Source organism: Asterias amurensis, chromosome 22, assembly GCF_032118995.1.
Source record: "Asterias amurensis chromosome 22, ASM3211899v1".
In the NCBI taxonomy this organism is placed as follows: domain Eukaryota; kingdom Metazoa; phylum Echinodermata; class Asteroidea; order Forcipulatida; family Asteriidae; genus Asterias; species Asterias amurensis.
In genome coordinates, this window is record NC_092669.1 from 2224853 (window position 1) to 2246061 (window position 21209).

The window sequence follows — 21209 nt, forward strand, 5'->3', positions numbered from 1 at the left end:
CACACCGGAATAACCGAAACGCTACACTGGAAACAATACACTATTTATCAGCCGTTGAACAAACTTCATCGATGACTCAAACCCAGTTTACACAAATTAGTTGACACTTTGCAATGAGAAGTGTTTGCTTGGTTACGTCCAAAACTCTGGCATCACCGCTCATGGGAATATCGCTTAACAACTCTCTGCTAAGCAGATATGGGCAGGATACCCAGTCACAAGTTATACACCTGACGTGGTAGTTTGGCTGGTAACCTCATTTCTGGTAACTTAAGTTTGCTTTGCTTAGATTTACTGACTGTTGTGCTAAAAGCAGTTCTATGAAATAAGCCTCGACTGAAAAGGATACAAACACTGTCCTACATGTACATGTAGGCCTATATGCAGGGGTCGAAATTGCCACTAGCCCGCTAGCCCAGGACTACCAGATTTACAGCCGGGCTACTCATTTTTCCAGTTTGATAGCCCGAAGGGCTAGTGGAAAAATAATGCAAAAATCATCATCACAAACAATAAAGAACTACGTTATTGGTGTATTGTAAAGTTTGAGCCGTGACGCGAGACATAATGTGTCTTTCGGGCTACCAAAATCTAATCAGGGCTACTAAAAATTATTGGTCACTAGCCCTGCTGACTACCATGGAAATACACTTAATTTCGACCCCTGATGTGTATACCTTCACCACACATCAAAGTTTCTGACGTATTCCACAGCGCCGACACAAAAGGTAAAATGCTTGCAGATTTACGCCCAAAACTCTGTTATCAATGCTCATCTGAAAAAGGATGTACATGTATACAAGGATTGTCCAATAATGTTTTCTGCAGCGCAGCACAAAGGGTAAAGTTTGTTCTGCGACAAGAACACAAGTCCCTGGACATACCTGCTATTTGTTGGGGAGGAAACTAACACAAAATAAACCCATAAAATTACACCTCGGTCTTTTTTGGATGTCCTGAATTTTATAACCAGACACTTGTAACTCTGACTATGGGATAGGAAGTGAGCCTGCTATCTGCTAAAACAAGATTCAAGGATGATCGGAAACGTCCGCTTTGGGAACAATTGCAGACTAAGAACAAAACTGGTTCACCATCAGATATCCCCCAATAATGACTTGTCAATGGTCAAGATGACACTATTAAAAAGAACTCTCAAACAACTTTCGTTTATAAACGACCCACCTCGGATGACCGAGAGCTAACCCACAACTCACCCTGACCCACCATTAAAGGCATTGGACACTATTGGTAATTACTCAAAATAATAATGAGCATAAAACCTAACTTGGTAACAAGTAATTGGGAGCTGTGATAGTATAAAACATTGTGAGAAACAGCTCCCTCTGAAGTAACATAGTTTTTGAGAAAGATATAATTTTCCCTGAATTTGATTTCGAGACCTTAGAATTAGATTTTGAGGTCCCGAAATCAAGTAACTAAAAGCACACAACTTCGTGACAAGGATGTTTTTTCTTCTATAATTATCTCCAACTTGGACGACCAATTGAGTTCAAATTTTCACAGGTTCGTTATTTTGTGCAAATATGTTGAGATACATGTACACCAAGTGAGAATACTGGTCTTTGACAATTACCAATAGTGTCCAGTGTCTTTAATACTCAAAGGCCAGCTCTATTTTTGGAACCATGAGACAACTCTGGAAATGTCCCGTCTGACCCTGACCCTCTCTCTCTCTCGGGTCCCCCACCAAGGCTGACGAAACTCTGTCAGTCCATCAAGACTCTTCCGGTCTATTGGAGAGAGGGGCTCAACAAATTTAGGCTGCTCTGAATTGTGACGCATTGTGGACGTAAAGTAGGGCACTCTCGGCTACGAACACTGGTGGTCGTGGTCGCTTTCTTGTTTGTATTCATGAGGACTTTGACAAAAATTATTTGAAGGCTATTCTCACAACCTTGTCTTGAAAATTCCCTGATACTTCACGGAGGCAATGAAGGCGATTGCTTCTATGCCCCCTGTTCATTGCCTTGGTGCCCTTGAAATGCTCTAGGACTGTATGGTGCTTGAACAGGCCTGAACCTAATCAGGCCACTCTGGTCTTAGGACAACAACTAAAACAGTCCTCAACCTTCATTGTTTTACTTCTTCAGACGATCAGACCTGACCACAACAGCTCTCACAGTCAATTGAACACTGACTCCAGTCAGAGGAAAAGGATTAAAAGGTTCAGAGGTTTTTGCAAAGCAAAAAAGCAGTGATCTCGTGAGGGCAGTCTTAGATCCAAAGAGCTACTGAGTGTTTTTCTGATACGCTATCACCACGACTCGACTACCACCGTGCCAAACATTAATGGAGTGTCCTGGTCTAAAGTCTGGTTTAATACTTCCAGTGAATGTGAAGACAAAGCGAATTTTGACGTCACAGGACTGCTTTCACAGCAATTGTTTCGCAGGAGTTGAACACAAGTCAATTCATATGAATTATTCCTTGGGAATTTGTAACGTCAAAATTTGTATCGCATTCGCATTCGCAGAGACAAATTTACGCAAACCCAGTAGTGCACCATATCTCAAATGGCTTTACATAGATGCCCCAACTAAAACTTGGCCCAACACCAAACAGTGAGTGTGCCTTTAACGACGCTAAAAATAGTACTAAAGATGACACATCAGTGGATCCCTGGAGTCCCGCCAACATCTAAGTGAATACCCTCCCCCTTCCCCCCCGACTCAAATACAGAACGAACACTCAATACTGACATTGAAAAGTACACCTCAACCGTTACTCAAGCACATATTCTCTCAGTTCACAGCTCTGTTACTTTCCTGGCTGAGATTTTGTTTTTTCTATTGTCGTGTTGAGACCATTCTGCCTTGAGTATGTACCTCTATTGCATTAGACAACAAAGGATACCTGACCGTATTTGTGCAGGTGTAGCATAACACAGAGATAGGATACCAGGCGAACATGATGACCGGAACACAGGCCTGAGACATCTACATGTACCAGGACGACCAACGAGAGCGAGCGACTGTCTTCACAGAGACCCTGGATGCATGTGATCCAGTAAGGATAAAGACAGGTACCTGCTACTTAGATACAGTGATTCCATTGGATAAACATGCACAGTGACATGAGCTTTCTGTATTCCCAAACAGTACATGTACATTCCTATCAACGTCTGAGATAGAATTTGACTGGGTATCTCTATGTGGATTGAATATAGGTCAAAGGTGAATATACAGGCCGGTTTGGAGGCAGGTCTCTGGCGTTATTCACGAGCCTCGAAGTGTGACGTCAGATGTTCAGGCTCACCCATCTTCTACTTGGCGAGGGCAATAGAGGGGGTTCTAACCTACTGTAATACTGTCTTGGACCTGGAGAGTTATATATTTTAAGAACTAGAGGGCGCACTGTGCTTCTTGCACAAACGTGACGGGACCGCACGGAGATACGCGCGCCATTCTGCACGCGCGTTGAATATGAAGTACACGTTGGAACTTGTGTTATTAAACGCAGACGTGATGCTATTTTGTCAGATTACAAAATGGCCGCACAAACACATGCTGTGAGATACCAGTTTTGTCAACTTTAGAAAATGGCCGCCTGGGCGCATGCTAGGTCACGAATATATGCCAGTGCGCCCTCTAGTTCTTATAACACTCTATGTCTTGGACTTACCGTGACCAGTCTACTCCTCTGTCTCAGCGGTGTTTCTGAATGCTCATCTTCAAGATGTGTGCCTGGTTCAGTGTAGGTGTGTCTGGCGGCTTCCTTCTTATTGCTGCTGGTCTTACGCACTCTTGTGAGCTGCAAGGGAGAAATTTGGTACGGAGTAGGTAAAATATAAGATCAAGTTTTTGGCCATATTGTCTGACATGAATCTCTACTTACTCTGATGAAATACAATTTAGCGTACAAGTTTAAGCTTCATTGGTCATCAAATTTTTGAGAATTTTTTTTTTTTTTAAATCTTAGAGCAATCTTGTCAGGAGAGTCATGTTAATGCGTTGTACATGCTAAAATATTTTTCGTCTCACTATAAAGACAAAATTAATTTTTGTGACATTGTTTTACTCCATTCTCAAAAACTACAGCTCAGCAAGAAATCTTTAAGGGAAGCTGGATAATTGAACAAAAAGGTAGTCGTGACTCGACTAAGCAATCAATAGTTGCAACTTTGACACTAGTCGCACTAAGCTTAGTTGGGATGGATTGTTTACACAACAGATCAGTATACGTTTAGTCAAACACGGATGTCACAAAGATGATAATGATAACTCTGCGCTACGATTTTAGTGACAATGTTTTGATTGGGGCCCCTAAGGGCTTGGACCCAAAAAAATCAATGTTTAGTGCCTGCCTTTTTTTTTTTAGAGGGGGGCGCTCTCTTAAAGCCATTATACACTTTCGGAACAGAAAACAAAAAAAAGTTCACAGATTTACAAATAACTTACAGGGTTTACAGAAGGTAATGGTGAGAGACTTCTCTTGAAATATTATTCCATGAAATGCTTTACTTTTTGAGAAAACATTAAAACAACTATCAATTCTCGATAGTGAGAATTATGGATTTGTTTAAAACACATGTCATGACACGGCGAAACGTGCGGAAACAAGGTATGGGTTTTCCCGTTATTTTCTCCCGACTCCGATGACCGATTGAGCCTAAATTTTCACAGGTTTGTTATTTTATATATAAGTTATGCTACACGAAGTGTGGGCCTTTGGACAAAACTGTTTACCGAAAGTGTCCAATGGCTTTAACATGATTTGTGATACTTGGCCTAGTGACTTGACTTTATGTGAGCTACATGTCTTACATACCTTCTGGTGAACTGCTGCCTGTTGTTGGCTTAGATCAGATATGTCAACAGTATGGCGAGAAGTAGGCTGAGAGATGGCAAGAGAGATCTTGTTAATGAAGCATGTTAGACAAGAGTGAAAGCGCATTCACATAATGCCAAATAGAATAGAATAGGCCTAGTGATAGCAATTACAGTACTGGGCCCAATTTCACAAAGAGTTAGATTATTAAAAACTTAAAGATGCTATGTCAGATTTTTTGCCGATTTGACCCAAAAATTTTGATTTAAAATTCAATAGGTATTTTGATGGGGGTCGAGAAAGTTACAAGCTTTCATTTGAGCCATTGCTCGAAAAAGTCTGCCAATTATTAGTAGCAGTGAAATAAAGTGCTCAAAATTAGTTTTTGTCGGGATCGCGACAATATACCACGTGACTAATTCTTATGTGTTTTAAAAGAAACGTTTTAAATTTTTTTCATGGTTCCTGACCATAAAAAGTAAAAATTTTGGGGCCAAATTAGCATATTTAAGGCTAGTCCTTTTAGGACTAGTGTAACTCGATATAACTCGAGATAAGACTAGCCACCCCTGGTCCTGCCAACATTTTGAGCTTCAATCCCAGTGTAATCCAGAAGCGCCGGCTGCCAGCGATTTGGCCAACTACTTGGGCCTTTTTTCCCCTTTCTATTTTTTTTTTTTTGACTAAATTTTCCCAAATTAAATTACTGTCAACGACTGAAAAACCTGTGAAAGCCCAGCGGTCTCATCATGGATTTTCCCCAAATTTGTTAAGTCTTGTTTTTATAGTTCAATAAGCATGGAGAGATAAACTAACACGATTAATTCCGTAAAATAAATCTGAGTCAAGGAGATCTTGTCTGGATTTGGTATGATGCAGAGCTGTCAACATTTGCATCTTGCAACATGTGCAATCAGGTATTTTGTTCAACAATTTAGAATTTACACTCAATACAATAAGGGCCAAATTCCATCATAATAATAATGTATTTATAATGCGCCATCTATCTAGTGTAATTTTAAAACCCCTCAGACATGGAAGTTCCATGCTTCTCCTCATTGAACCCAAGTCTCGTCACTCATGAGGTGACAGGTCTTTTTTTCAGCTGCGCCACGCATCTGGAACTCTCTACCACTTATTCTTAGATCTTGTCTTTGTACCACAACATTTGAATCTCTTCTCAAAACTTATCTTATGTCACAGGTTTTTAAGGACTAATTTTGTTTTGTCTGTTTTTTGGTTCTTTTTTTTTTTTTGGGGGGGGGGGTTTACTGCGCCTTGAACACCCAGCAGGGTGGATATGTGCGCATTAAAAGTCTAAATTATTATTAATATTTATAATGGGTGCGTTCGTTTAGCTTCCCTGGGTCGACCCCGGTGTGTGACGTTTTTTTTTTCCAGGACGAACGTGTGCAGATAATTACCCACGTTTGTCCTGGAAAAAAAAACCGCCTCACACCAGGGTAGACCCAGGGCAGCTAAACGAACACACCCTATTAAAGATTGGTTTATTTTCAGGGAACTTTCTGCAATATCAGGACATGTTTAACAGAACCTCAGAAATGGCCATCCTGGGTCTCCACATTTGATAATGGAAGCTGTTGAATGTGAAACCATTGTTTGAAATACTCGTAGAGTTGTCATGTAACTGTGCAGACGCCAATAAAAGGTCTTTTTACTTCCTTGTGTGAAATGTATAGTTGCAATACGGGGCAATAAAAAAAGACTGCTTTAAAGCTTTATGGTACTACTGCAGTACAGTGTACACACTGACCACCACCTTACTCTATGCCATCACACAGTGCCCCAAGCAGGACTTGATGCGCAGTAACAATACATGTAGCTCAAAATGTTCACTGAACCAACATTTTGTTTCCAAACATGTCAGAATTGAATTGAGGACAAAAATATTGATGTGAACGATTTCCCTTGTAGGTAAGCTTGGGAGATATCGATTTATTTTATTCACGATATATCGCCGACAATATATCGCGATATTCGATATAATCGCGATTAATGAAATTTGACATCATCAGTCTGAAAACTCCAAGTGAAAGTTGTAGAAGAGACAGTCCTAGCATAAGAGAGGTGTTCTAATGACCTATTCTTCTGGTTTTACTCCAAACCTATGGGGTGCAAGATGTCTCAGCTAGCAAATACATCGCGATATTTAATCGATATATCGATATATCGATATATCGATATTTCGATTAAAACCAAATCCATCCGATATCAAAATCGTGTCCAAATTAATATCGCGATATTCGATAATATCGTGATATCGCCCAAGCTCACTTGTAGGCCTATAGCACAGCAAAATGCTACGCAGAATTTGTCAGTTGCTTCTCAAAAAATCATAACTTGCACTCAATCTTTAGCATTCACTGTGCACAGAATCTGATCAGTCGGAATATTTTGCTATGCAAAATTGTTGGATGAAATCGTTCCCTAAACATCCAGCAGTTTAACACTTGAACTGTTACAAATTGAACTCTTATTTGCCGTTAGGGGTTTAGCGGGCAGGATATATTTTGACTCTACAGAGGTTGGGGACATTGCTTCTAATTTCCTATTAAATTAATCACCTGAGTCTTCTGGTCTTGTAGGGGCTTGCACTGACTTAATGCCATATCTATAGGGCGGGGCTCAAAAGTCAGACTCGTCTCGACACACCCACAATCCCCTCCACCCGTACAAGACTACCTCATTGTGCTGGAATGCCGCGGTACGGGAGTAATCTTACACAATGTATTTATAAACATGTATGATCCGAGGCCGAACTAGAAAGTTGCTTCATGTATGTACTGTCCCTTTATAACGTGGCGATCTTGTTCCTGATTTATCTTCAGACATGTCTGAAGGGGGGGGGGGGGAGGGGTAGTAGACATGTTCATTGTGTAGCGCTACATTGTAAGCCAGTAAGCGAGTAAACACTAAGCTGTCAGCAAATGAAAGGAAATGAGAGGTGTTTCCTGGGGATATTGCCTTCTCAGTGCATCTACAATGTAAGACAATCAACAAATTAAGACTCTAGATTGTGTATTGAGTTACATGTAGCTTTGTACAGGTAGCCAACACACATCATTGTGCGGAAGTTATAGGCCTACTCAATTGAATAATAATGAGACGTATTGCCTTGTCAGTGCACATCTTAAGGCCTTTTCACACCAGCACAATAAGCAGGGGGTCCTTGGTCTTAAGAACACAACGTTGTTTAATCCACATCGTGTGAAAGGTACCGCTGCTTAAATAGGCACGGGTCCCTGGTCTTTTTAAGACCAAGGTCCAGACCTCCGTCTTAAAAACACAACGTTGTGAAAATTATACCACGATCGTCCGTGTGTGCTGTGTGAATGGAAATTGCTTGCGTAACGAAGGACCCTGGTGTGGCTGGAGCTACCACGCATGCGCGCAAGAAGAAACACATGGTGCAAGAAAATCAAGATGTTCGACCCCGTTATATGATAACGTTAAACCTTTGAGCGTGTGCACGCCTCCTTCAAGAGAGCAAGTTTTCAAATGTTGACCTTTAGCACCACAAAAGACGAATGTTCTGAGACATGGGATGTTGGTTTCTGCGCCGTGTGAAAGGTCCAGTTTGAGTTTGACCAACGTCCTTGGTCAAGACAACTGCCACCGGAGACCAAGGACCCTAGTTTGACTTTGTCGTGTGAAAAGGGCTTTAGCATCATGAATTACATACATGTATTGTACATGTAGGTGGGTAGCCATACAACACCATTGGTGGGATGTTAACGACCACAACACTCACCCTTTACTGGGTCACCATAAAGGGAATTCTATACAACAACAAAAACAACGTTTACCTGTATCAAGTAGCAAGTGATTGCAACTCAAGTGTAATAGCAAAAGACTGTGTTTTAACAGACTGTGTTTTAAAGGAACACGTTGCCTTGGATCGGTCGAGTTGGACTTTGAAAAGCGCTTGAAACCGTTTGTTACAAAATGCATATTGTTAGAAAGATAACTTAAAAGTAGAATATAATGATCCACACAAACATGCCTCAGAATTCCACGGTTTTCCTTTTACGTCCCGAAGAAACACGGTCGGCCATTTATGGGAGTCAAAAATTTGACCCCCATAAATGGCCGACGTGTTAGTCGACGAGGTAAAAGGAAAACCCGCAATTTCGAGGCATGTTTGTGTGGATCATTGTATTCTACTTTTACAACATCTTTCTACCCATATGCATTTTATAAAAAACGGTTACAAACGCTTTTCAAAGACCGACTCGACCTATCCAAAGCAACGTGTTCCTTTAACGACCACATCACTCACTCTTTATTGGGTCACCACAAAGGGAATTCTATACAACAACACAAACAACGTTTACCTAGTATCAAGTAGCAAGTGATTGCAACTCAAGTGTAATAGCAAAAGACTGTGTTTTAATCACTATCTTTTAAAGGAACACGTTGCCTTGGATCAGTCGAGTTGGACTTTGAAAAGCGCTTGAAACCGTTTGTTACAAAATGCATATTGTTAGAAAGATAACTTAAAAGTAGAATATAATGATCCACACAAACATGCCTCAGAATTCCACGGTTTTCCTTTTACGTCCCGAAGAAACACGGTCGGCCATTTATGGGAGTCAAAAATTTGACTCCCATAAATGGCCGACCGTGTTAGTCGACGAGGTAAAAGGAAAACCACACAATTTCGAGGCATATTTGTGTAGATCATTGTATTATACTTTTACAACATCTTTCTAATCATATGCATTTAATAAAAAACGGTTACAAATGCTTTTTATAGACCAACCCGTCCGATCCAAGGCAACGTGTTCCTTTAATCACTACATGTATCTTTAGAACAAGAACACTGTCTAGAAAACAAAACCATGCAACAGGACTCCTTAGGGGAATTATAAAGACCATGGTGCTCCACAAGGACCTTTTGTGCACACGGTCTATTGTTGGAAGATGTTAAAGACACTGGACACTATTGCTAATTGTCAAAGACCAGACTTCTCAATTGGTGTACATCTCAACATACTAAATATATGCATAAAATAACCAATCTGTGAAAATTTGAGCTTGATTGGTCGTGGGAGTTGCGAGATAACTATGAAAGAAAAAACACCCTCGTCACACGAAGTTATGTGCTTTCAGATGCTTGATTTCGAAACCTCAAATTCTAAATCCAAGGTCTATAAATCAAACTCGTGGAAAATTACTTCTTTCTAGAAAACTACGTCACTTCAGAGGGAGCTGTTTCTCACAATGTTTTACATGTATACTATCAACCTCTCACAACGCCGCCCTTGAATATTTCATTCTTGAAGGGGCTAAAAGGTCACCACAGTAGAAGCACAGGGCACCGGGGCTATTCCTGTGGGTGCAGTGGGTTATTCAAGGCCTGCTCCAATAGCCAAAGGAGAGAGCAGGGGAGGCTGAGCAAACCGAATGTCATGGACGGAAACTACAAGGGGGAAGGGGGGGGGGGGGATAGGAAGGCTGGTTTATAAATAAACCTGGGACATGAGCCAAGGACAGACTTAATTAGGGGTCGTCTGAAGGAGATGGGCTGGGACAGAGATGAAGGGATCAGACTCGGATAAAAATATCAGGGTGCAAAAAAGGGGGAGAATATTTTCTGATTGTGATTCAATCAATGACTAAAAGGCACACATTGCCTGGGATAGGGCGAGTTGTTCTATGAAAAGCATTTGTACTTTGTAGCCTTTTACTGGTTTACGAACTGACACAGTCAAAAAAATTTGACTCCACAAAAAAAAAATTTGCATTTTCAACTGCTTTTTAATCATCGACCAACTCGACTAATCCGGCGAGTTGGTCTATGAAAAGCAATTGTAATCGTTTGAAATTGCATTTTTTTTCTTTTTTAGTTTACGGTCCGCCATTTTATGAGGTCAACAGTTTTGACTCCACAAATTAGCATTGAATTTCAAAACAACAGTTTCCAAACAATTTTCATAGACCAACTTGACCAATCCAAGGCAGCGTGTCCCTTTAAGCATGTTAAGTTGGGATTTTTGAGAAACAACATTTAAAAAAATGTTTTCCCATGACATTGCATTTACATGAAATGTATATTGTGTTTAAACCGAGAGTTGCAAGCAAGTCAACTGACGTATACGTACAAGATGAAATTGAAAGCGTGGCTCGTAAAATGGAAGAAGGAAAAGGGCATACCGTAGAACAGGAAGTTTTCCATTTACATTTGTACTCAAAGAACAAGGGTGAAAAACCATGGTATCATTTTGTAGGCTAGGGACTATACCAACTAATTATAAATGGTGCTACGGCAAACAGACATGTAAGACAATGATACGGGTTAAGTCTACCTCAGAAAGCCTTCCTTGGGTTGATATGATAAATTGTTAAAGGATTAATTGGCAATATTTATTATCAAGAATGGTTAGCAGTTCTTACACTACATGTACCACATTATGAACTGTTTTACCACTTATTAAAGGAACACGTTGCCTTGGATCGGACGAGTTGGTCAAAACAAAAGCGTTTGTAACCGTTTTTTATAAAATGCATATGGTTGGAAAGATGTTTTAAAAGTAGAATACAATGATCCACACAAGTTTGCCTCGAAATTGCGTGGTTTTCCTTCTACTGTGCGAACTAACATGGTCGGCCATTTATGGGAGTCAAAATTTTGACCCCCATAAATGGCCGACGTGTTAATTGACGAGGTAAAAGGAAAACCACGCAATTTCAAGGCATGTTTGTGTGGATCATTGTATTCTACTTTTCCAGCATCTTTCTACCCATATGCATTCTTATAAAAAACGGTTACAAACGCTTTTCAAAGACCAACTCGACCGATCCAAGGCAACGTGTTCCTTTAATTTATACATGTAGCAAGAACACAAAGAGGGTTTGGTTTAGAAACAGTCAAGTAACTTATGATTGTAATAAAACACCATATTGCAAACTGTGAATAAATGACATGAATGAAACCACACCAAACCACATACGCACACTGTCCATGTGTCAATATTGCGTATCATACATAATTCATACAAAGAAAAATTGATTAGAGCCAGATTTGGCTTTGCTTGAAAAATTGGTGTACTGTGTGTATACATAGGAATCCGCATTATGTATGCGCAATACGCAACCGGACACAGGGAGTATGTGAAAAGTGGGTTAAAAACATGTCATTTCACAATGGCGAACTTAAAAACCTACCGTGGACTTCCAGGACTGGACCCTTCCATGAAGATTCAGCACTCTCTTTTCTCCAACAGGTTGAGGCTTCTTCCACAGATGACTTCCAGGGATGCTGTACCCCTCAGAGTCCACAATCGCTTTCCGATCCTCCACGGACGTAAAGAGGCATTCCTCGCTGACGGCCTGCTTGATGGTGTCCGGCACGACAGGCTCAGCATACTCTGACGACGGCTTGAGGTTGACTTTCCCTGGGGAATGATGCGAGGAGAGCTTACTAACATCCTCACTCGAGAAGGATCTGTGAGAGTCTCTCAGACGAGAAGGCGAATTCCTGGAGGACGACACAAGAGCGCTTTCACTCCGAGGGCGCTCTTCAGTCGGGGTGACGGCCAGAGAAGGTGGCAATGGTGAGGAGTGTCTACCGACCTCGTATTTCTTAATGTTCTTTGGAATTCGCGATTGTTTTGGTGAGTACGGCGCAACGTTCGGGATATCTGGGAGCTTTTTTGTCTTGACCGGAAGACCTGTTGGAGAGGTCTTTGTTGGGGGTTGGTCTTGGGTTTTCGAAGGTGGAGGAGGAGGGGCAATCGACGGACGCTTAGGGGGAGAAGAGCACGAAGTTAGGAGTAAATAATCTTTGTCATCATCATCTTCATCTTGCTCTGTGCTTTCCACTGGAGTACTTGTCAATCTGTCCAGTGGATTTTTCTGGGTGAGCACCTGTTTAGTTTCCATGTAGATGTCATGTTCAAACGTTCTTTGTGGTTTGGCTGGCGGCCCTTGCGGTTTAACGGATGCCGACGGCACGTAGTGCGAGAAACTCTTCGACCGTCTTCGGGTAAACTGAAAAGAGTCCTCCTCTTTTGGTTCCTTTGAGGAGGACTCTCCTTTTGTTCTTGTTTCATTCCTCAGACCTCGATTGACGTCCGCACTTTGTCTTCTGATGTCCACCTTTTTCTCCTGTCCAACGTTGGTCCCATTTGTGTCTTCCTTATTTTCAAAGTTGTTGACCATTAACAACACAGAATTCCGCACTTCAGAAGAGTCGCTTGAACTCTTCCGATTATTCCGTAACTTTACCGGAGTGCCTTTTATGTAGACTAAATCAGAGTCGTTACTCGAGTGCCGATCTTCTGGCGCCGTCTTTGGTTTTGGGCTGGAGGTGCGGTTTCCATCCTTGAAGTCTCCAAAAAGAAAGTGACCCTTCGTGGTCAGGGTCAACCCTGTTGGCTTGGACGGCAACAACGGCTTATCAATCGGTGACCGATTCCTGGCCTGACCAAGCGTTTTACTCCGATTGGGTGACAAAAGTGGCGGCTTCACATTTTTAACCTCGCTCGGTGAGTTTTGATTCACGTCGGGACGTCCACCCACAGTACCTTTCCCCATACGCTGTTGAAGCGATGGAGTTACTTTGGAGTCTGCTGCCCCAACTTCAATCTGCGTCCATCGTTTCTGATCCGGTGAGACGACTTTAGGATACCTGACAAACAGCACCTCCTCGGTGTTGTTCGAGGATGTGTTCTTCTGAGCGTTCCCGTTTGACTGTGCCGACAACCCTTCGAAAAGATGGATGCGATCTTTAAGCTTGGCAGGACCTCCGGGAGGTTCTCTCTGAGCTGCTACTGGAGGTTTGCTGTCGCCCTTTGCAGCCCTTGATGTCATACTTGACGGCGGCTTATACCATCTTTGACGCTCTGGAAACTAAAAGAAAACAAAACAAAAAGTCACATTGAGTCAAATTTTAAAAGTTTATAAGAAACTGATGAGCCTGTTTGCTTCGGATGTTTGAAATAGAAAGAGCACCAGAGGCATTTTCTCCTTGGTAAAGGGCACCCTAAAATGAGAAAATCGTAATCAACTGGGAGCATTTCAAAGGGCACCAAGGCATTTACTCCTTGGTAAAGGGCACCCTATGAGGAAATCTTAAATTTCTACTGGGATCATAAAGGGCACCAAGGCAATGATCAGGGGCGTCTTTAAGTCTTCAGTCAATTTCAATTGTTTCCCTAAGCAGGTACTTAGCAAGATTTATACTGGCTGAGTGAAATGGGTCACTGCATGTACAACATTGCATTATTAATTTTGGTTTTTACCCATACACCGATGTGTGTTAGCACTGTATACTCAGTACTTTCCCGAGTCCTGTAAAAACATATCACAGGCATGTTACTCGGGTGGGATACGAACCCACGACCCTTGCATTAAGCACCAGCCTCTCACCACTTTGGCCCTGGTTCGACTCCCGGCTAAGGCAATACAGGCGTCCAGTTGTGCGTTGGTTTCGGCTTGATTCCATGAGCGTTTTTCTCGTGGCCTTCCAGTTCTCCTCATTCTGGAACAATCAATTACTTTTAATCTCTGGCTGTGCTCCGTGGTCATATGATATGGATGGATGTGTCTGGCTACCAATACCGCCCTTGGCTAGAATTAGAACACGTTGTTTGCGGCAAAGTCCTTCACAATTCAGCTTCTCAGATGCGAGTATGGGACGTACGATAAGCCTCCCTAATTACTACCAGTTTTCACAAAATATATCCTCTGCTATGGTTCATTTACTATTATATATCAGTCTGTTTGGTTCAATCGACAAACATTTTTATTTTACAAAGTAACAAAACAAAGGCATGCGATCTCCAAAACGACAAAATTCACGGAAAATCCAAGCGACAAAAAGATTTCCTGGTGCTTCCACAATTGAGGTTGTTCAAAATCTCTTATCGTCAACAAGTCATATTAGATTCAGAGTTGAACAACTCTAGTTTCTGTAACAACACTGACCAAAGTCCACGATAGTGAAAACATAGCTGGTTATTTCAGAGTTCCTGATGATCGCAGAACTATACCAGAGGACAGCAGTGAACGATTTCCCTTGTACAGCAGCGCAAAACGCTCGACAAAATGTATCAGTTCCTACTCAAACCATCAAGATTTGCGACTCAATTATCAGCATTCAGTGTGCACAAAATATGTTCAGTCTAAATTTCTTGCTACATTGTACAAAAAATTGCTGAACGAAATCGTTCCCTGGACAGGATCGTACGAACTGAAAAGTATAAACTACTGTAGTTGTCTATGGCCCAACCCCGTCGTGGCAGTCATACAACGCCTGTGCAGTCAGAATAAAACCACAGAAGAAAATAGGAAATTGGTTACCCCGTTCTCTGGAGACCGTGGCGTTTACTTTATAAATAAACTTCAGGAAACCACCCATTTTGGGTTGGTGCTCGGCGAGTCTGTTCTGGTAACTGGTGTGCAGTGGTACACGTGTAACCCTGGTTGTTATAATCGGTATGACACCTATAGCACTGGTACATGACTGTAGTACCGGTACACGTCAAGAAGTTCAAGGGGTCAGCGTAGAGTTAGTGAGGGTTGCGACAACTTGTGATCAGGAAGTTATTGTCAGTCCCCAAGTAACCCCACTGCTGTCCCCGTATAGGCCTGAAAGGGGTGCCAGACTAGTTGAACTTCGCTCTTGAAAGGGGCACAGCAATTCCCCTCTGATCAGTGGCACTTCTATGAGAAAAATTTTGCAAAGGACACCACAGCATAAGCACAGGGCACACGGCAATTGCTGTGGGTGTTGTGGGTTAAACCTGCCATTTACATACATGTAGGATTGTGCTGTGCTGCACTTGTAAAAAAAAAAAACTGCGTCCAGCAACGTGACCAAAGAAATTTGGTTCCTCCATGATAGTTACATGTTGCAACTCTAATAGATGTTAAGAAAAAAAAAAAAAAAAAAAAGGGTTTTTATGACAAATCATGGTTGCAACGGACTGGTATAAAACCGTTGTGAAACTATGTTGAATCTACTCATGGAAAATCAGCAAAACATTTCCTGCTGGAAGACATACATGTATCGCACCCTCAGGAAATCAAGGGTAGTGCAAGGAGTGGTCTGTTGTGCTTCTAGAATTGTCAGCAGATTACGTAAGCCCTATACCAGCCTATATACATTAGGCGTGTAGACATTCACCCAATCAGCAGTATTTTAGCTACTAGACCAACTTCAGTGGTGGGCTCTTTTAAAATCAAATTTAGTCCACCAAGGCTCAGCATTTAAACCAGTAAATATGGGTCTGACATCAGCAGAAAAGCTTGAAGACTTGTGAAAGGATTTAATCAACTGATCCCGATAGCTACCCTGTAGGCCTACCTAGAGTCAACTTTAAAAAAAGTTCAGGGCAAACACTAAAAACCTTACATCAATACTTTGAGACGACTTTCAAGGTCTTCAGTATAATGCACATTGGGAACAAAACACAACAAACAAGTCGTACCAATAAACTTCACAAATTGCACAATACATACAAATAACATGAAAGGACATTGAACAATCTTTTTTATAGCAACCTGAATGGCATAATGTCCAGGGATATTCAATCTTTCTGGAATAACAGAAAGAAGAAAAAAGGGAAACATTGTCCGATAGCCTTCTATGAATGTTTAAATTAAAAATCTTCTTTTGGATCAAGGTACGGTCAAAGCCAACTTGCTCTAGGCCAGGGCCCTATTTCATAGAGCTGTTAAGCAAAAAATTTTGCTTAAGCAAAAAATTCATTGCTTAGTAAAATCAGATTACCGGCCAAGACTCCACTCAATTGTTATGCTAAACAACAGCTAAATACTAGTCATAAGCAATGTATGGCATGACATTTTGGCCAGTAACATGTGTAAAATAAGCTAGCTATTTTTTGCTTAAGCAGCTCTATGAAATTGGCCCCAGATCAAACTAATTGGACCAAACTGTTACACTGTGTTTACTCTGTATCAGTCTGTATTTATACCCATGACCCTGGAAGTGTACCTTAGATAGATCTACATCATCTACAGAAACATTGCACAACCCTGCACATGCTGCAGTGTTATTTTTTCACAAACAGTTGTTAAAACACTTTCGTTTGGTTTCTGTTAAGATGATAATTTATTTTAAAAGGAAACTATCAAGAAAGATCAACAAAAGTCAAGTGGCTGAAAGTTTCGGTTAAATTGTGTCTATATTTGTTGAGAAAAGAGGAGTTACCTACCGCGGTATTTTCATTAAGACTGTTCACAAAAAAAGGACACTACAAAAATTTGAAAACCCCAGAGAATAATTCCAGGGAAAACCAACGCAGTCAAGCAGGGTTTGAGAACTCAATCCATTGTTACTGCTAACTGGGAGTGCTAGTGTTGTGTGAACCACTGAGTGCCTACTACTACTACGACTCATCCTTTATGGAGCTTCTAATTGTGAGCATCTTTGTTACAAGTCTTTCATTTGTAAAGTCAGGGTTTTAATTAAGTTTAACTTTTATTCATGACCCCCCTTCCCATAGATGACTCACTCAGAGGTCGTTCACACGCCGTGCTAAAGTTGGTCTAAGTCCACTTAGACCGGTTCGGGTTCAACTTTTGTGCGTGTGAACGCAAATAAAGTTAGACCGGATCGGGTTTAAACCCCAAAACTTAAACCGTCCAGCGAGGCGGTCTAAGTCTAAACCGGTTCGGGTTTATCTTTTAACACTGCGTGTGGACAGAATGACATCCGGTTTTAACTCACAACGGACGACCCATTGTGTGGTTCAATGCACACGCCCGGGACCCGGAGTGCTTGTATACGGTTTCTGTTGCCTCTGATGCTGAAAAGCACCGAGTATTTATATTAATTTCTTGCCGCTTACCGAGTTGGCGAAACCCTCTCGATCGGTGTATGCAGTTTAACACAGGCCCACGCCCATGATTCATTAAATTCTGAAACAAAATTATATTTTCCAAGCTTTTTTTGTTGAGTGTCCTACAATAAATTGAAACTGTTTTTCATGCGCATACTACGAGCGCAGCAAAGAAGCATATTTTGTATTGCTTCTCACATGTACAGCGCTGCCATCCCATAGTGATCACTCTCTGATATCCCATAGTTATCCATCACCGATCCCGTGGATGTGCCTTTCTATTGCCGTCACCATTACTAGCGTGCTGTACTTTCAATCTAGGAGAATGAACTGCAGTGGGCGCGAGGCTGTGTGTAGGGGAAATTCCCTACGCCAGCAATATCACCACGTTGTTGGGAAGTTGGGAAAATACTGCAAAGTACATGTATTTACGTAACTTGCACGTGTGTAGTTGTGTTTATGAACGAATCGGAATAAAAATCGCGGCACCAGCTTTTGAGAGACCGCAACTTCCAATCGATTGAAGTACAAACTAAAAGTATTTTTTAAATCGGAAACGGTGGTATAAAACAAAACACAAAAATGAAACGTGTTCTGTTTCATGGATATGGACAATATTTTGGTGAGTTTTCTCGGCGGTTTGTATCAATATTTTGTTTGTTTAAAAAAATAATTTCGAGTCGTGTTCATGTTTGTTTTAAGTGCCCATATCCTCCCAACGGTAAAACTGTTACCGCGTTCGAGTGAGCCATTTGTATCCAATAATTATGCCCTGTCTGATCATCCAGGGCATGGGGCACTCAGTATCTCGGCACACTCGGTGCGTGAATCTGATGAATAAAACCGGATGTAGAGCAACGGGGTCGCGTCTACTTTGACCTCTTAAAACCGAAGATAAACCGGATCGGGTTTAACTCTGTGCTGTCTGAACGCAATGGGTTTTTATTTTTACGACCACCCCCCGCTGCTCGTAAAAGTTAGACCGGTTCGGGTCTAAGTTAGTACGCTGTCTGAACATACCCTCACTCAATTGTTGACTGTCAAACAATGATAAAAGGATGGTACCATTTCAAAGGAAAAAGAGCACTCAACAAACAAGAAAAAAAGCTCCCCAAAAAAGTTCTGAACAATAAATACCTCGGCTCGGGTTGGCAAGGAAGTGTTTCTTAAAGTGGTTTTCTTAATTCTTAGTACAAAATTCTTAATTCTTAATTCTTAGTACAAAACGGGTGCCGAGTAACTCAATAGCAATGCAGGTCTGGAATTACATGCAGGCCACGGAGACCATAGCCTCCAGTGCACCCGGGCCCAATTTCATGGCTCTGCTTACCGTAAGCACAGAATCGGTGCTTACGGAAGCAGGGAATTCTGTGCTTACGCCAAGCGTCTTTTACACGGGTTAGCGGCGAATTTGGGCATCTGCGCGTGCGTACTTCACGTTACTAGGCATTCTACGCTTACAAGGCTAGTGCAGAAATTCGGCGCTTGCACGTAAGCGGAGAATCGCGATCGTAAGCACAGAATTCGGCGGTAAGCAGAGTCATGAAATTGGGCCCTGGTCTTCGGCCTTGGTGCCCCATCAACAGTTTCGCGTCGAATCTCTGGCATGTGCCCTTTGCAAAATCAAACTCAAAGGAAAATGGCCTGCATTTTCTTTGTGGTTTTTTTGTTCAGATGATCTTCCCATCAAGGGAACTCAGCAAACTCCCACAAGGGGATATAAACACCAAGCTGGCAACAGCCAATCTCTCTCATATACAAACATTGGTTTAACGTCTATCAAGAAATTGTGACAATATTAATTTAGTCGTTGTGAAATCAGCGATTAGCTGGGGGATTCGAACCAACAAACATGATAACCTAGTCCTAATTATTATTTTTTTTTTTTTTACAAAGATGAAATTCCAGGCCTATGATAATGGAAATGTTATTGTTAGGTCTAGACTCTAGGCTAATGGAAATTTTCATCGACTATGGTAACTTTGTTACGTAATCAGCGATTAGCTGGGGGATTCGAACCCACAAACATGACAACCTTGTGATTACAAGTCCTGCATTCTAACCACTTGTCCACGGTCCGGTGACTATGGTTTTCATGCCCTTTCAATTTTTTTCATTTATTTTTTTCAAAGATGAAAGTCCATGGAATCCAGGCCTAGGCTAATAGAAATGTTAGGTCTAGGCTAATAGAAATTTTCTTTGACTATGCTAACTTTGTTACGTAAAATTTTGTGTACTGATAATAATAGGCCTACTTCTACATGTAGTTCTACCTAGAACTTTAAGGTTTGTTCCGCTATCATGACATGGTTATCGTCTCCGTTCAACGTCACGGAATCGATGGCGGAACGAACCTCGTCATTCAATGTCAATTGTCATCATAATCATATAATTATTCATACATAAAATCATTGGCTCTCTCTTTTAAAACTTATCACTTGACAGCCCAAAACAGTCACATTGTTATGTATATGCATGTTCAGAATTCCTTTCTTCTGTCTGTTGTTGTTGTGACACATTTTTAATCAATATCACCTTTCCCTTGTTGTTAATCTTATTATTGATTATTGTCATTCATAAAATTATTTACAACATTTTCTATGCAAAATTAAACCTAGCCCCACTTGTGTAGCTGAATCTTTCCTTGCCAAGGACCTTGGCCACACACACAAGTGGGGCTAAATTAAACCGTACCTTTTTGTCTTCGCTCGCGGGACAAACGTCTCTGTTCTCTGTCTCAATACAAAGTCAGTCGTGTGTTTGTGGTCGGGACCAACAGCTAGCCGTTAAACGGAGAAATCGGTTTCAATTGAAGAAAGTTTTGTGCCACTTTTTCGTTCAGTCAGTCAGTGGTTTTTTACTTCCGTCTTTTTTCTTTTGACTTCACACGGTCTGTACGTCACTGGTAATCATTACATAACAACAGATCGATAGAAGGCCAGGCAGCGAACCAGGCATTGTTTGGATTCGCGCCCTCTCGTGGCGAGTTCAAGTTATTTTATTTTGTTTGATTGAAAGAGTTGAAGTAAATATATTTTACACTTAATGCACAAATCATCATGAAATACTTTATGTTCTCCCATTCGATTCTATAGTCTGCTGGTCGTTTTGTACGAATGGAAAGGTCTACTTAGTATTCTGAGTTGGATGCAAGCATAAGTAATAGACATATTATTCAAACTGTAATCCAAAATAATAATATTGTCATTTTAAAAGAAATTTAACTTAATAATCATGAGATGAAATATTTCTCTGAAGGATGATTGGTATGAGGTTTATAATCAAATACAGTTTAACTCAGTGAGCTTTCAGATGTAAACTAAGCTCTGGAGGATTGGTACTGGTATGAACTTAATCATCAGTGAGCTTTCAGATTGAAACTTAGCTCTGGAGGATTGGTACTGGTATGAACTTTAGAATCAGTGAGCTTTCAGATGGAAACTTGGCTCTGGAGGTTTGGTACTGGTATAAACTTTATAATCAGTGAGCTTTCAGATGGAAACTTTAGCTCTAAAGTCTTACGTGTATGAACTTAAGAATCAGTGAGCTTTCAGATGGAAACTAAGCTCTGGAGGATTGGTACTGGTA

The 21209-nt window shown here is 41.2% G+C and overlaps 1 protein-coding gene across 2 annotated transcripts in view; it reads right to left on the reverse strand.

The window, feature by feature from the left end:
• The window catches only part of LOC139953505 (uncharacterized), a 49090-nt gene extending 28593 nt beyond the window's left edge, over positions 1-20497 (reverse strand). Inside the window, exons 1-4 of one of the 2 annotated variants that reach the window (XM_071952936.1) lie at positions 20316-20497; positions 11980-13665; positions 4792-4857; positions 3646-3774 (exon numbers count right to left, since the gene is read on the reverse strand). In XM_071952936.1, the coding sequence (XP_071809037.1) occupies positions 3646-3774; positions 4792-4857; positions 11980-13626 (1842 nt within the window). In that variant the 5' untranslated portion in view covers positions 13627-13665; positions 20316-20497. The remainder of the gene's footprint in view (positions 1-3645; positions 3775-4791; positions 4858-11979; positions 13666-20315) is intronic. The other variant, XM_071952937.1, reaches the window with a different exon arrangement.
• Between the last annotated feature and the right edge of the window lie 712 nt (positions 20498-21209).